At 40.5% G+C, this 13941-nt stretch overlaps 1 protein-coding gene across 3 annotated transcripts in view; it reads left to right on the top strand.

Moving 5' to 3' along the window:
• LOC117812140 (myosin-6-like) overlaps positions 1-4671 on the top strand; it is a 28417-nt gene extending 23746 nt beyond the window's left edge. For 2 of the 3 annotated variants that reach the window (XM_034682756.1, XM_034682755.1), the window contains one exon: positions 3865-4671. In XM_034682756.1, coding sequence (XP_034538647.1) covers positions 3865-4581 — 717 coding nt within the window. In that variant the 3' untranslated portion in view covers positions 4582-4671. Of the gene's footprint in view, positions 1-3294 lie in introns of all 3 variants that reach the window. The other variant, XM_034682757.1, reaches the window with a different exon arrangement.
• The last annotated feature ends 9270 nt before the right edge of the window (positions 4672-13941 follow it).

The following is a 13941-nucleotide window of genomic DNA, read 5'->3' as shown; positions in this document are numbered from 1 at the left end:
TCCTTGAGTGCCGAGAAAGGCGCCTTTAAATAAAATGTATTATTATTATTATTATTATTTGAGAGGGTTATTTAAGTGAGCTCTTTGTCTCTGAGAGGGGTTAGCCTGTCCGGTACATGTTGCTGTCTACATGGTGTTTTTATTGTTGGTGTCAAAGTTCACAGTAAAGAAATGCTCACTGTGTGGTGTGCTCCATCTCCTGCCTCTGCCTCCATATATGGTCGTGACCACTACTAAGGTCCCTCTCTCAATCTCGCTAGTGGTGAAATAGACCTGAGTTTTCACACCACAGTGTAATGTCAGGACACTCTTCATCCAACCACTTGTGGAGAACAGTAAGCCGTGCTGCATGAAGAGCGATTCTAAGAATGTATACCTTCATTCTTAAGTGGAATCTAATCCCAGAACAAAACAATGTTTAAAGGAACATCAATCTCAAATAATCTCTTAATCTCACTTTGGACAGATTGATGTAGAACTTTAGGGCACGGCCACATAAGGTGACTGTAAGTACCACAGCTAGTTTTATATGTAGATCAAAATGACGAGCACATAGAAGCATATCTGCTCTGAATAGCTGGGGTAACATGCAGTCTGTGAATCATTTTAGATTGGGCTTCATAGGATTTATTAGAACATGGAGTTTTCTTTGCATTCAACAAAATATTTCCCCTCATTACATCATCGACGTGGGACCTAAACTCTTCTCTCCAACTTGTTTTACTGTTGATAGTGGGAGTTCTAACAAACATGTGAGTATAGATATAGCTCAGGATATTCTTCTTTAAAGATGAGGCCTTGATTCATTTCATTTCAAGTTGATTCATATTCAAACAGCTCTTATATATGGGAACAGATTGGATATAACTCCTAAACTGTAGGTTAAAATCAGTCCTAAGTTGAGAAAAATATTTCAGATTCCCACCTGAAAAGAGATCTTGTATTTTAGATACATCAGCATCCCTCCATGTTTTAAAACCCAAACCTGAACAGGACTGAGCAACATCAGGGTTACAGAAAACAGGTGGTAAAACAGAATACTTGTCCATGATCCCAAAATGTCTACGCACTTGATTCCATGTTTTCAGAGTTTTTCTGACCATAAAATGATCTTCCATTCCCTGTATTGAAATTCCATTTTATTACAGAAGGTAAGGTGGAGAGAGCGGGCTCCAGTCTTCCAAATTTAGAACAGTAGAATTAGTCTCATTTTGAACCCCTTCAGTGATGTATCTAATGTGTGAAGCCCAGTGAGGATACATCATGTTGGGTACTGCTGAACTTAAGTACATGTTTATTTATTATAGGATAATTATTATTGTTATTGGTATTATTGGATATAATGTTGTATTATTGTTTGTTCAGACTTCTTTTTGAAAATGTTTAAAATATAAAGCTTTATACCACTTTTCTTGAAGTTTATCAATATTGTGATTAGCAGCTGAGCTGACTGCAACACAAGGGGCACCAGCTGAAATCTCACCTAGGGCTCCAAAATGGTTAGGGCCGGCTCTGCCATCTCGTACAGGGACACTGTTTAGGGCTGTATTCAACATTGACGAATCAGCAGCAGCCTAGCAGAGTGTGATCACAGCGACATGTGCAGCGCTGTGGTGTGAAGAGGCGGATACACCTTCACTCTCTCAGCGTGAAACTCAGAGGAGACGACACCGAAGACATCCCCGAGGTGGGAACCTCTCCAGCAGGCAGCTTGAGTTCATGAAGGAAATGCACAAGCTGCCCTGTGTGCTCCCCGGGACAGACTGTGCATGACGTTCAGTGAAAAGAAGAATCCAGCGCTTCGTCTGTCACCCTGTCAGTTTATAATAAAACCAAACTTTCAAGTCATTGTTCCTTTCTTTTTATTTACCTCCAAAGAATTCAACACCGTATCAAATGAGAGAAACACTGTGCATTCATGATGACATTTTTACAGATGTTGTTCCAGTGGATGAAGTTGTTTTTTTATCTGAGACACACACACACACACCACAACATGTACAAACAATCATCAGAACTCACGCAGATGAACACAAACACACACACACACACACACACACACACACACACACACACACACACACACACACACACACACACACACACCACAACAAGTACAAACAATCATCAGAACTCACGCAGATGAACACACACACACTCACACACACACACACACACACACACACATACACACACACACACACACACACACACACCACAACATGTACAAACAATCATCAGAACTCACGCAGATGAACACACACACACACACACACACACACACACACACACACACACACACACACACACACACACACACACACACTCAAACACATCATGTAATATATATTCTTTGGTGCAGATCAATGAGAGCTTTCTGCAGGTGACCTCCCAAACAGACACACTGTCTCAGAGCATACAGTGAGAGTGAGAATGGACGGGGTGGGCCAGCTGGTTAGTTTATGTTGGGGGTTCATTGTAGTTTTTAATAATAATAATTGTAACTTTTGTAGAAGAACTATTTTAAACATTGTAAAATAAAATACTCTTTAACCTTCATTATTTCTTTATTATTTAACTGTTTAATTTCTCTCCCTTTCTTTCTCCTCCTCAGGTAAATGAATGAAGTCTTGCCTTTCTTTCCTTTGATTTAATCAACTTTTGAACTTATTTTGACCCCCTGTCTCTGCCTTCATCAGTTCTTACCTGTGTGACCTGATTTATTTATAACATAGTGTTGCTGTGTAGTTCCTGGGGTGCAGGTCCCCAGGCGGTGTTACCGGTTACAATTTCTGTTTAAACTTTAGCTATTAGCCCGCCCTGCCACACTACGATTCACCTGCTGTGGAAAAGTTAAAATCCACAGGAGATCACAGTGAGTCTTTCTCCCTCAATTATGTATCTTTGATGTAGTGGATTGTTGACAATGTATCAGGATGCGAATTGTATCGGCCTCAAACCAGAGATGTCCAGCCCTGTTTTTAAGACATGAGGGCTTCATGCCAACACCAGGATCTGGTCTTCTGTGGACCAGCCAGAGGAATCTTCAACATTTCATTGGTGAGTTTAATGTGTGTTTTATTTCACAAAGGAGGAGTCAGTCTAGGGTTTGTTACATGCTGATTCTGGGGGGGCATTTTGTTTTTATTCAATGAGCAGGTCATGGCTGGAATGCTTCTATTAGGTCACAATAGGACTTAAAAAATGGAAAGTGTCACAATGCAATCTAGAATGTAGAGTCTGAGTTTTTACATGTATATAGCACCAAGCTGACAGACCACACACACTTCACAGATATTCATCTGGAGAACACAGTCAGAGAGACAGCAACAATACGAAAACAACAGAGAGATGGCAAACTCAGAACCAACAAGCTGGTACCAACCAATGGATATAGACGAGTCAAATGAGACTCTGGAGGAGATCATCAGCAGGTATTGTCGCTGGCCAAGCCAAGACAAACCTCATCCTCAATCCAATCAGAGGCGCCCACCACAACGGCAGGAGAGGTATCCTGCTGCCAAGAGCCAGGTCCAGGAGCTGCAGGAGAGGCTGGAGGAGGAGCGACAACAGAGACTCCAGTGTGAAAAGGAGAACAGGTGTTTAAAAGAACAACTTAAACACCTGAAGCCCTCCTTTCAGCCTCAGAACCTCACCTATTATGTGCAGCACACCACAGGGAAGTTCACTGGCATAATAAAAGACCTGAACCAGAAGCTCACAGCCAAGGAGGAGGCCAATGAGACCCTCAAAAAGGAGGTGGAGGACCTGAAGAAATGGCTGGCAGAAGCCAGGTCCAGTCACACTGAGCTGTCCTCCAAATTCATATCCCAGAATGAGGACAGTGACAGGCTCAAGAAGGAGGTGGACCAGCTCACCAAAGACAAGGAACACCAAACCTGGTGGATTGACCGCCTCATGGATGAGCTGGATGAGGTCAGGGGGCAGCTTTGGGAGCTGGAGGCCTTAGACCTCAAGGAGCAGGTGGACAAGCTCACCAAGGACAAGGCAAACCTAACCTGGTGGAGTGACCGCCTCATGAATGAGCTGGACGAGGTCAGGGGGCAGCTTTGGGAGCTGGAGGCCTTAGACCTCAAGGAGGAGGTGGACAAGCTCACCAAGGAGAAGGCAAGCCTAACCCGATGGAGTGACCGCCTCATGAAAGAGCTGGACGAGGTCAGCGACCCGCTTTGGGAGCTGGAGGCCTTAGACACCAAGGAGGAGGTGGAGGACCTGAAGAAAAGGCTGGCAGAAGCCAAGACCAGCCACACTGAGCTGTCCTCCAAATTAAAATCACAAAAGGACGACAGTGACAGGCTCAGGGAGGAGGTGGACCAGCTCACCAAGGAGAAGGAAACCCAAACCTTGTGGAGTGACCTCCTTCTGAAAGAGCTGGAAGAGGTCCGGGAGCAGCTTTGGGTGATGAAGCTCCCCAACCATCAAGCTGTCAAGGAGGAGACTGATCTGGCCCAACTAATGAAGAACCTGTCCCTCCAAGACAACTCAGGGCCCTCCCTTCCCAGCAATGAGACTTGGGTGAAAGAACTTATCAAGATCTCTCCCTGGAGAACGCCCCCCTAAACAGCTGCTGCCCCCCCTCCGTGGGTTTTTCTCCGGGTAGCTCCGGTTTTATCCCACACAAAAAATTAGAATAAATTTGTGAAAACTAAATGTTGTTTCTTATGTTTGTATTTCTGTATTTGTCACACTGTTGTCTGTATAGAGAGTCTGATGTGTAATAGAATCAAATGTGTTTGCAGAGTGTGTTTGAACAGGTCTAATAGATCCAGGGTCTCTGAGGCCTCAACATCTCTCTCTGAGGTTTTTCTTATTAACTGACCTAAATGCATGAAACGTTATCACGAGTCTGCAAGCTATTCCTTTGATGGTAGAATTTATTAAATTCACATTTAACCTCATACACATGACACCAAAACAAATAAACAATAAAACAAAGGGGACAATGAAACTAACAGTAACACAAAACAACAAACAAACAAAAACAAGATCCACAAACAGAACAGAAAAAACAACTCCTCACACCGACAAGCTCCATCTCTAAAATGTCATGATTTTTTTCTTCTTTCAATAAATGTTAGCTGTTTAAAAATAGATCCAAATAACAGAAAATCTTTGATCACAAATCAAATTTTCAGTACTCTCACTAAAACACATGAACTGAGTGTGTGTAATACTTTACCCCATATGTTTCCAAAATCAAATATTTTGTTCTTTTCAAGGGCTGATGATTTTTTCAACTTTAAATAATATCTCAGTTCATCACTCCAGTGTTTAAGTGAGTGAGGACATGTAGCGTTCCAGTGTTTTAAAAGAACTTTCTTAAATACAATAGAGGAAAAAAGAATAACCCAGCTTTGTGGATATCTGACTCTTACATGTGAGACATCTTGAAAGATGCAAATATAAATATTGAAATTAATTTCCACTCCCAAAACCTCAGACAACCAACGCTCTATTTCAACCAAACCCTCTGAACTTTACTACAGCTCCAAAATGCATGAATCAGTGAATCTGTGAGTCAACATTTCAGACAGTTCCCTGAAGCATTTTTGTCATACTGTTTGATTTTATCCCTTGTACAGTAAATTCTGTACATTATTTTATATTGGATTAAATGAAATGTCCATTGACTGTAATATCTCTTGTTAAACTCCAACAGTCCTTCCATCTCAGTTTGATATCCTTCCTCTCTAAATCTTGGTTCCATTAATTTATTCTAGTTTACAATGTAGTTTCAACAGAATATGATTTCTGTGAAACCTTATAAACTTTAATTAAATGATTACATGTTTCTGATATAAATAGATTCCTCTAAATCACTCTGCTCTGTGTAAGAATGTAGGTCAAACATTTTAAATACACTTCTAAGCTGCATATACCTGAACAATTCTTCATTAGATAAACAAAAAGTGGATTGAAGGTCGGTCCAGGAGATACACTTATTTCCACTGATCAGGTCTTCAATAGTCTCTGGACCTCTCTCCCTCCATGCAGACCAGTTTAAAGGGGAGTTCTGTAGAGTGATGACAGGACTGTCCCAAATAATAGTTTGTTTTGGATTTGATATTGACTCACTGAACATACTCTTCATTTTTTCCCAACTGGCTGCCACACTGCAAACACTGAAATCTAAGTAAGATTGAATATCTCAGATAAGGTGAAAGTTGATTATGTTTTGCCTGATCAGATCATTTTTCTCACTAAGCAGTTTTTATGTTGGAGTGTTTCACTTGTTTTGAGTGTTTTGGTCCTAAATGATCTCAGTAAGATATTACAGCTTGTTACTGAGATTTTATGACCTATATTGAGTAATACATGCTTGAAACTAGAATACCAACTGTTCCAAAGCTGTTTCATCAACACTCACAAGTATAACACTTCTTTTTCAAAGTAATCAATTCTTATTTCAAGCATGAAATAAGAAATCATGACTTTGATACAATAATATCTCTTCACACAATTAAAACAAATGACAGCCAAATGTAATCCACTGTTTTATTTTCAATGAAACAATAGAACATATGTACTACTATGTATTCGTACAGTTGGCACAGTCGTGTAAACTGACACTTAATATTAAAACATTTAACATTTCAATCCGTTTCAAACTGAAATAATTACATTCAGATAAGTTCTTCCAAATTACAAGGCAGAAAATGATCCTATATGATGAGAAATATGTTCTTAACTTTGGTCTTTCCATCAAGAAAAGTGAATTAGTTTTTAGTATAACTTTGCTGGTTTCAAGAAATGTAATGCCTAGTCATTATGTCAAGATAATGGCACCTGGGCGTGGACTTAGCCTAATGGTTCAGTTCTGCGCCCATGAAGCGGTTGGCCTGGGTTCATGTCATTCCCCCACTCTTTCCCACTTTCCTGCACTATCCACTGTCCTCTCCTCTACAAAGAAAAGGTGTAAAAGCCCCCCCCAAAAATAATAAAATGATAATGACTTTAGCATTTACTTCATTTAAGAATATTTTTCAACATATTGAGAAAAGAAGTCTCAGATTTTGTATTTCTATCAAGAACAATGCACTTGTTATCAGTAAACATACACTAATATGAAGGTATTTGGGTTCATTGAGGTTAGATATTTTAACTTGTTTTGGAAAGTCTTGACAAGCCAACTTTTCTTGTTCTGTTGGCAGATCATTTTGCTTAGTTTAAGTAATATACCCCCAATTTTTGTATATTGTTTCTTGTTTTTGAAGGCTGGCTTTTTGCAGGTCAAGTTTTTTACCATGAAATTGGCCGAACTGTTATTCCTAGATTTTGAGAATACATACAAGAAAAGGTTTTGAGGATTAACCTGTGCATTTTCAGCCTTAATCCACTGCTCTTCTAAGGTATTTTAACAATATGATTTAAGTCAAATGCTTGAGTGGCTAAATAATATAGCTCTAAATCTGGGAGATTGAATCCTCCTTCAGACCTAGATACATGCAGAACCTTCCTCTTGATTCTAGGGGTTTTCTTCCCCCACATGAACTCAGTAATAACAGAGTACACTTTTTTAAAGAACATCTTTGGTGGAGCTGTTGGTACTGTTGAGAATAAAAACAAAAACTTTGGAAGCCATATCATTTTAAACAGATTTAACCTGCCTATTGCAAGCTGTTCCATCAACAACAGCCACCAAAAACACACGGTGATGGTTAATGGACTGTACTTGTGGAGCGCTTTCTCTCGTCTTCTGACCACTCAAAGCACTTTTACCTCACATTCACCCATTCACCCATTCACACACTGATGGAAGAGGCTGCTGTGTGAAACAAACATCAGTATTAACCAACACACCGCTGACACAGGCACAGGGGCAGTTTGGGGTTAAGTGCCTTGCTCAAGGACACTTCAGTATGTGAAGAGTGAGGCCTGGCATTGATCCCCAAATCTACAGATGTTGTGATTTGGCGTATACAAATAAAGATTGATTGATTGTCAAGTCAAGTCAAACTTTAGTGTCATTCTTCTGGGTAGCTTGTATACAGGACAACAAAGACAGAATATAAAAACAAGACAAAACAACAACATGAGGACAGACTAGAAAAGAAGGACTGACTATGTGAGTTAAACTAAACTACATATGGACAATGGAGTAAATAGATAAAGTAATAAAGCAAATAAATCAAACAGAACAAAGACAGAGGTGGGGCGGAGGTAGAGGTTAGATGTTGTATTGCACAGGAAGGTCTTGAGGTGGTTTTTAAATGAGGGGGCGAGGTTATTGAGGGCTTGAGCAGGATCTTGAAGTGGATTCGGTGCTGTATGGGGAGCCAGTGGAAGTGCTGAAGGATGGCTGTGATGTGAGCTCTGGAGCGGGAGTGGGTTAGTAACCAGGCAGCTGAGATCTGGACATGTTGTAGTTCTCTGAGGTCAGTGGAGGGAAGGCCGTAACGAATGCTGTTGCAATAGTCCAATCTGGAGGTTATGAAGGCGTGTATGAAGGTTTCTGCAGCAGAGGAGGAGAGAGAAGATCTGTATTCTTGCGTGACTTTAGTGCAAAGGGGGCCCCACAAGACCCGGGATTGGTGGAGTTCTGTGAAGTATCAAGTGTTGAGGGCACCTAGCCAAGGTGGCTCTGTGTACACAATCGGGCCAGTAGATGACCTGACCAGGGTAAGACAGGTCCATCGTACCAAGTTGAAGGCTGTGGTTGGAGTAGACTCCCCCAGTCGTGCCCCTTCCCATTACTCCCTGTCTGTGGAACAGTCACCCTTTGAGGAGGAGTGCTCATTTGAGTATGACTTGCTGGCTCTTGGACAACAGTCTCCTGTGGCCACCCCTGTCATGCCCCCCACCAGATTAGCCACAGTGACTCAACCCACACCCCAAATGCCAGCGCCACCATCCAACTCAATCTCTCTTGGGTGTGGCCCGTCAACCGCTTCCTACGCGGGCCTCACTCTAGGTGTCCTTTGTCCCCTCACCTGCCTCGTGGCTACAGCCTGGTGTGGCGGGGAAATTGGTTGGTGTGGCAGAAGACATCATTCGGCATGATTTAGCTGTTGTGGCGCATGCTACCTCCACAGCTCACACTGCAAAAAAGGGTAGCTCAAATATAGGATGAAAAAACTGAATTCAAGGTGAACATTTCTTAAAACTAGTGAAATGATCTGTCCATGCAGCAAGTTCATTTTACTTGATAAGAAATCTTAAAATGAGATTGTTAAATCTAGAAATAAGCAGGCTCTGAAAGTATTAGAAAGGGTTGAAGTAAGTAGAATATGCTGACTTTTAGCTCAAACTACTTGAAAACAAACTTCCTACAGCTCAGCTGTAAGTCAAATATACTGAATATAAACAAAGAAAATCTCATTTATTTATTTTGTATATTTAATTTGAGCAAATGAAGGCCTGGGGACAAGAAAAACAACACCACTTTAAGTAAGAAATGACTCACTATTAGAAAACTATGATTACACTGTTTCTTGATATAAGCTGGCTCATCTTAAATAAACCCTAATCCATCTTAAACTAAAACTAAAATCTTTAAACCAGGTCTTATTCTTAGAATATACCTCTGAAATGTTTCTACAGAAACCACAACAGCAAGCTGGATTACTGGCAACCTTTAATAAACGTCAGGATTAACAACATATAACATCAAGAACATTATTAATAGTGGCTCAGGGTTGATGCTACTTCAAGACATTTCAAACAGTCTATAGTGGCTTGTTTTCACCAATCAAAACAAAACCCTCTAAGCCACAGAGGGGCTGCTTTTCTGGGACTCAGTTGACCCGTGTCCTCCTCGACAGAATGAATGAATGACGGTCCAAACTCTGTGCATTGACATCAAACGGGTTTATTTACATCGACACACAATTATGCTCTGCCAACCAAGCTGCACTTACATCCAACATAACCTGCAGAATAATTAACAGGGTAACGTACACACAAAGACAATAACGACGACAGTCAAAAACTGTTTGCTAACCCGGTAGGCAGCTCACCTGCCACTGATTGGGTCTTCTTCTCTTTATGCCTTCTGCACCCTACTTGACAACACCCACCACCTAGTGTGTACACAAGTAAGTGCATCAAACAAAATGAAACAGTCCACAGACACAACATTGATACAAATATGGCTCAAACACAGTCTTTAGAGCCAAACCAAAACAAATATATTACCATTTAGCACTGCAGAAAAATGAGCAATCAATAAGATACAAGCTGAACTGTGTCTTGAAGAGATGCTGTATGTGTTATTCTTAAATCAACTTGAAGTTGTTACTCAATCTTGGAACAAGTTTTATTTTGATGAGACTTTAGGTGAGACAACCAATGTAGCTTATTTTAACAGTCATTCACTCAATTTAAGATTCCCAGACTAATTGAGACAAAAAGACATGTTCATAATCAATTTAAGATTCAACCATACATACAAAGATTACAAACAAGTAAATAACTCTAAAAACAAGGTCATTCATCTAACATGTCTCAATCTAAGAATTCAAATCTTGACAAGTGTGACAAATTATTTGCAGTGCAGCTCACTGAGTTAGCAATAGGAAGCGGTTCCCTCAGCCGGAGGCTTGTTTGGGTCTGGTCATGTGTTCCCTGGTTTGAGCAGCGGCCTTTGCGCACCTCCATCTGATGCTCTGAGGCTACGCTGCATGACTGTTGGACAGGGAGGCCCTGGTTGTTGTGGCCTGCTATCACTCCAACTTCTGTTTTGGCTCTCCGTTTTTGAAGTCTGGCTCTCCTAAGAAGTTTGGCACTTCAGAAGAAGTTGGGCTTAAACTAGTTCTGGTCTCAGATTGACTTGCAGGACCTTATGTAACACACTCCCCACCTCAAGAGTCCTACCCTTTTATTAATGTCATTTTGTTAGCATTAGTTCAATTTGAATGATTTTGCTTCCATGTCAATTTGTTGTGATTTTGTATTTCTTTAGTTTTTTACATAACCAAAGACTTGTGTCCATTTATTTTACAGCCTGATAACTGTGAGATCTGTTGGATTGTGTCCAGAAGAACAGGGAGTGACAGAGTTTGATCTGAGGACAGCTAGAGAATATCATCAGCATACAAAGATAGTTTACGTTCTGTGCCGCCTACCTTCACACCTTGATTTCTTGTTTGGGCCCTTAGGACTTTTACAAGGGCTCTAGAGAGTAGGTAAACAATAAGGGTGAGAGGGGGGTGCCCTGTGTCGTTCCCCTTGACCAGGGCTGTCCAAACTGTTTCCAAGGAGGGTCACAGTTGAGTTTGAGAAAAGACCCAAGGGCCAGCAGCGCCTGCTGACATTATTCACCTGAAACATTAAAGTAACACATGAATACTCTATCTTTTAACAATGTGTTTTTAATCAGTAACTAGGTAGTGTCAGATATGTGCGATCATCTCAGGCTTATGAAATAAAATCTCCTGTCCCTAAATGTTCTGGATACCTGATGATATGTCTTCAGTTCTCTGGGCTGCAGTGTTACGAGCCGGGTAAACATTAGCTAACTCTAACTTCTTCTTCAGGAAAATGTTCTCCATTAGGGGCAATGTAGAAAAATATCATCTTTTCACGATCTGGATTTTATCACGATTCTTTTTCATGTTATTTTTAAGACTACTTTGAGCAGTAAACAACATTTTTAGCACCAATCTTTGCCTTTTTGCACCATTTCATCATTTTGATGTAGTCTGTGTCCTCTTTTCTGTCTTTTGAAGTCTCAGTGTTCATCAAGCACATTTTCACATCATGATAAATATACAGAGGTGGGTAGTAACAAGTTACATTTACTCCGTTACATGTACTTGAGTAGTTTTTAAAAAAAATTGTACTTCTGAGAGTATTTGTTTTGCAGAGTACTTTTTACTCCTACTCAAGTACATTTATGTTAAAACAGATGTACTTTTACTTTGTTACATTGGGTTGTCCAGTCGCTGCTTTTACCGTTCCTATTTCTTTCATTTTATATTTTTTTACACTCAGCTGATCTCCCACGCACCTCCTTCTGATCCAGAGCTATAAATAACCTCAACACTGATTGGGTCTCATTCATGAAACGTGAGCAGCACGAATTTGTGTGTAAATCGTGTGCAGCAGAAATTTACGCAGATTTCCACATTCATCAATCTTTTAGTAGCTCTGATCTGTGAGTAACTACTCACAAAATCTACACCTGCTCCCCACTGTGTGTAGCACTTGTGTAAATGTAGGAATACACATAAATACTTCTGGTCACTGACGGAAATTACAATTTTAATACGTACTGCTCTCTGTTATTTACACAATACGCAGATGCCTTTGAGACATGTAATTTAAACTGAAAAAATATTAAAAATATATATTTAACATATTTTTACAACAAATAAGTTGGCAGTTAAAGCTTTGAGATCTAGATTAGGTTTATTTAGAAGATGAACTACATGTTAAAAACCACACAGACTAACTGGAGCCTAATCTGACCAGGCCAACTAAAAGAAGCCACGCCATATCCGCACATTTACAGGTGCTCTCCATGTTGGGATTCTTAGCCACAGGGACCTTCCAGTGGGAGATGGCAGATAGATCTGGAATATCCCAGCCATCAATGAGCCGCATTTTACCGGCAGTACTTGCCGGCATTATTGAATTAAGGCCAGAGTACATTCAATTCCTCTATGGAGCACAACGGCAAATCGTGGTAAAGGGGGGGTTTAGGGCGCTGGCCAACACGCCAAATGTCATCGTGCCATAGACTGCAAACATATACGCATCAAGGCTCCATCTGATGATGTATTTGCATACATAAACCGGAAAAACTTTCAATCCGTGAATGTGCAGCTGATATGTGATGCAAACTGTGTGTTGCTCAACGTTGTGGCTCGGTGGCTCGGTGGCCCGGTGGGACGCATGACAGCTTACTGCGTTGGTACCCGTTTGGAGAATGGGGCTGTGAGAGTCGGCTGGCTTGTCGGTAAGAATGTAGTCTTCTATACAAATGTATGTTTTTTATATGTAGAGACTTATCATTTTATATCCATAGAAAATAAAATGTGCTTCCTACATTCCACTTCGCCCAAAAGAATTTCAATCTCCGCCTCGAAGAAGTTCTTTTTTCAGTCTCCATCATTCTTTCCTTGCGCATTGATTGCAGGGCAGGCCGACCAGATGCACAGGTCTGTGTCCTTACATGGTGTTTATTTGATATTCATGGGCGGGGATTCATGCTAATTTATGATCACCGGGAGCGCGCTGTCAATTTACGATGGGTTGTCATTCATGATCTTACACGTGTTTGCTTCAAATCTGAGTTTCCCACGCCATTAATGAATCCGGAGTAGAGTTTTTGTAGCGTGAGCTTCTTTGTGCAAATCTACACACAGATTTACTCACCTTTCATGAATGAGACCCAATGAACGGAGAAGTAGCTCCGCCCCCTCCTTCCCCAATAGCTGAGGAGAGAGGCTGCGTTATACCTTTGTCGCCTTTGGAGGAACATGTTTACTCTGTGCCCAACATCCAGACTCTCTCATAACTTCCAAATGACGAGGAGCAACAGTCACATTATGCGCCGCTTACTCTGTTCTAAAAGGTGGAAATCTTGAGCTTAGACATAGAACAATTAAATCTTAAAAACATGTCATGGTGAGTAATCAGTGAGGTAAGCTAAGGATCATACTGGTTAATATTAAATCTTAAAAACATGTCATGGTGAGTAATCAGTTAGGTAAGCTAAGGATCATACTGGTTAATATTAAAATCTTAAAAACATGTCATGGTGAGTAATCAGTTAGGTAAGCTAAGGATCATACTGGTTAATATTAAATCTTAAAAACATTTCATGGTGAGTAATCAGTTAGGTAAGCTAAGGATCATACTGGTTAATATTAAATCTTAAAAACATGTCATGGTGAGTAATCAGTGAGGTAAGCTAAGGATCATACTGGTTAACATTAAATCTTAAAAACATATTATAAATGTTGGAAAGTAATTTAA

This window comes from Notolabrus celidotus, chromosome 4 (assembly GCF_009762535.1).
Source record: "Notolabrus celidotus isolate fNotCel1 chromosome 4, fNotCel1.pri, whole genome shotgun sequence".
NCBI lineage: Eukaryota > Metazoa > Chordata > Actinopteri > Labriformes > Labridae > Notolabrus > Notolabrus celidotus.
This window is presented reverse-complemented; position numbering and strand designations above follow the sequence as displayed.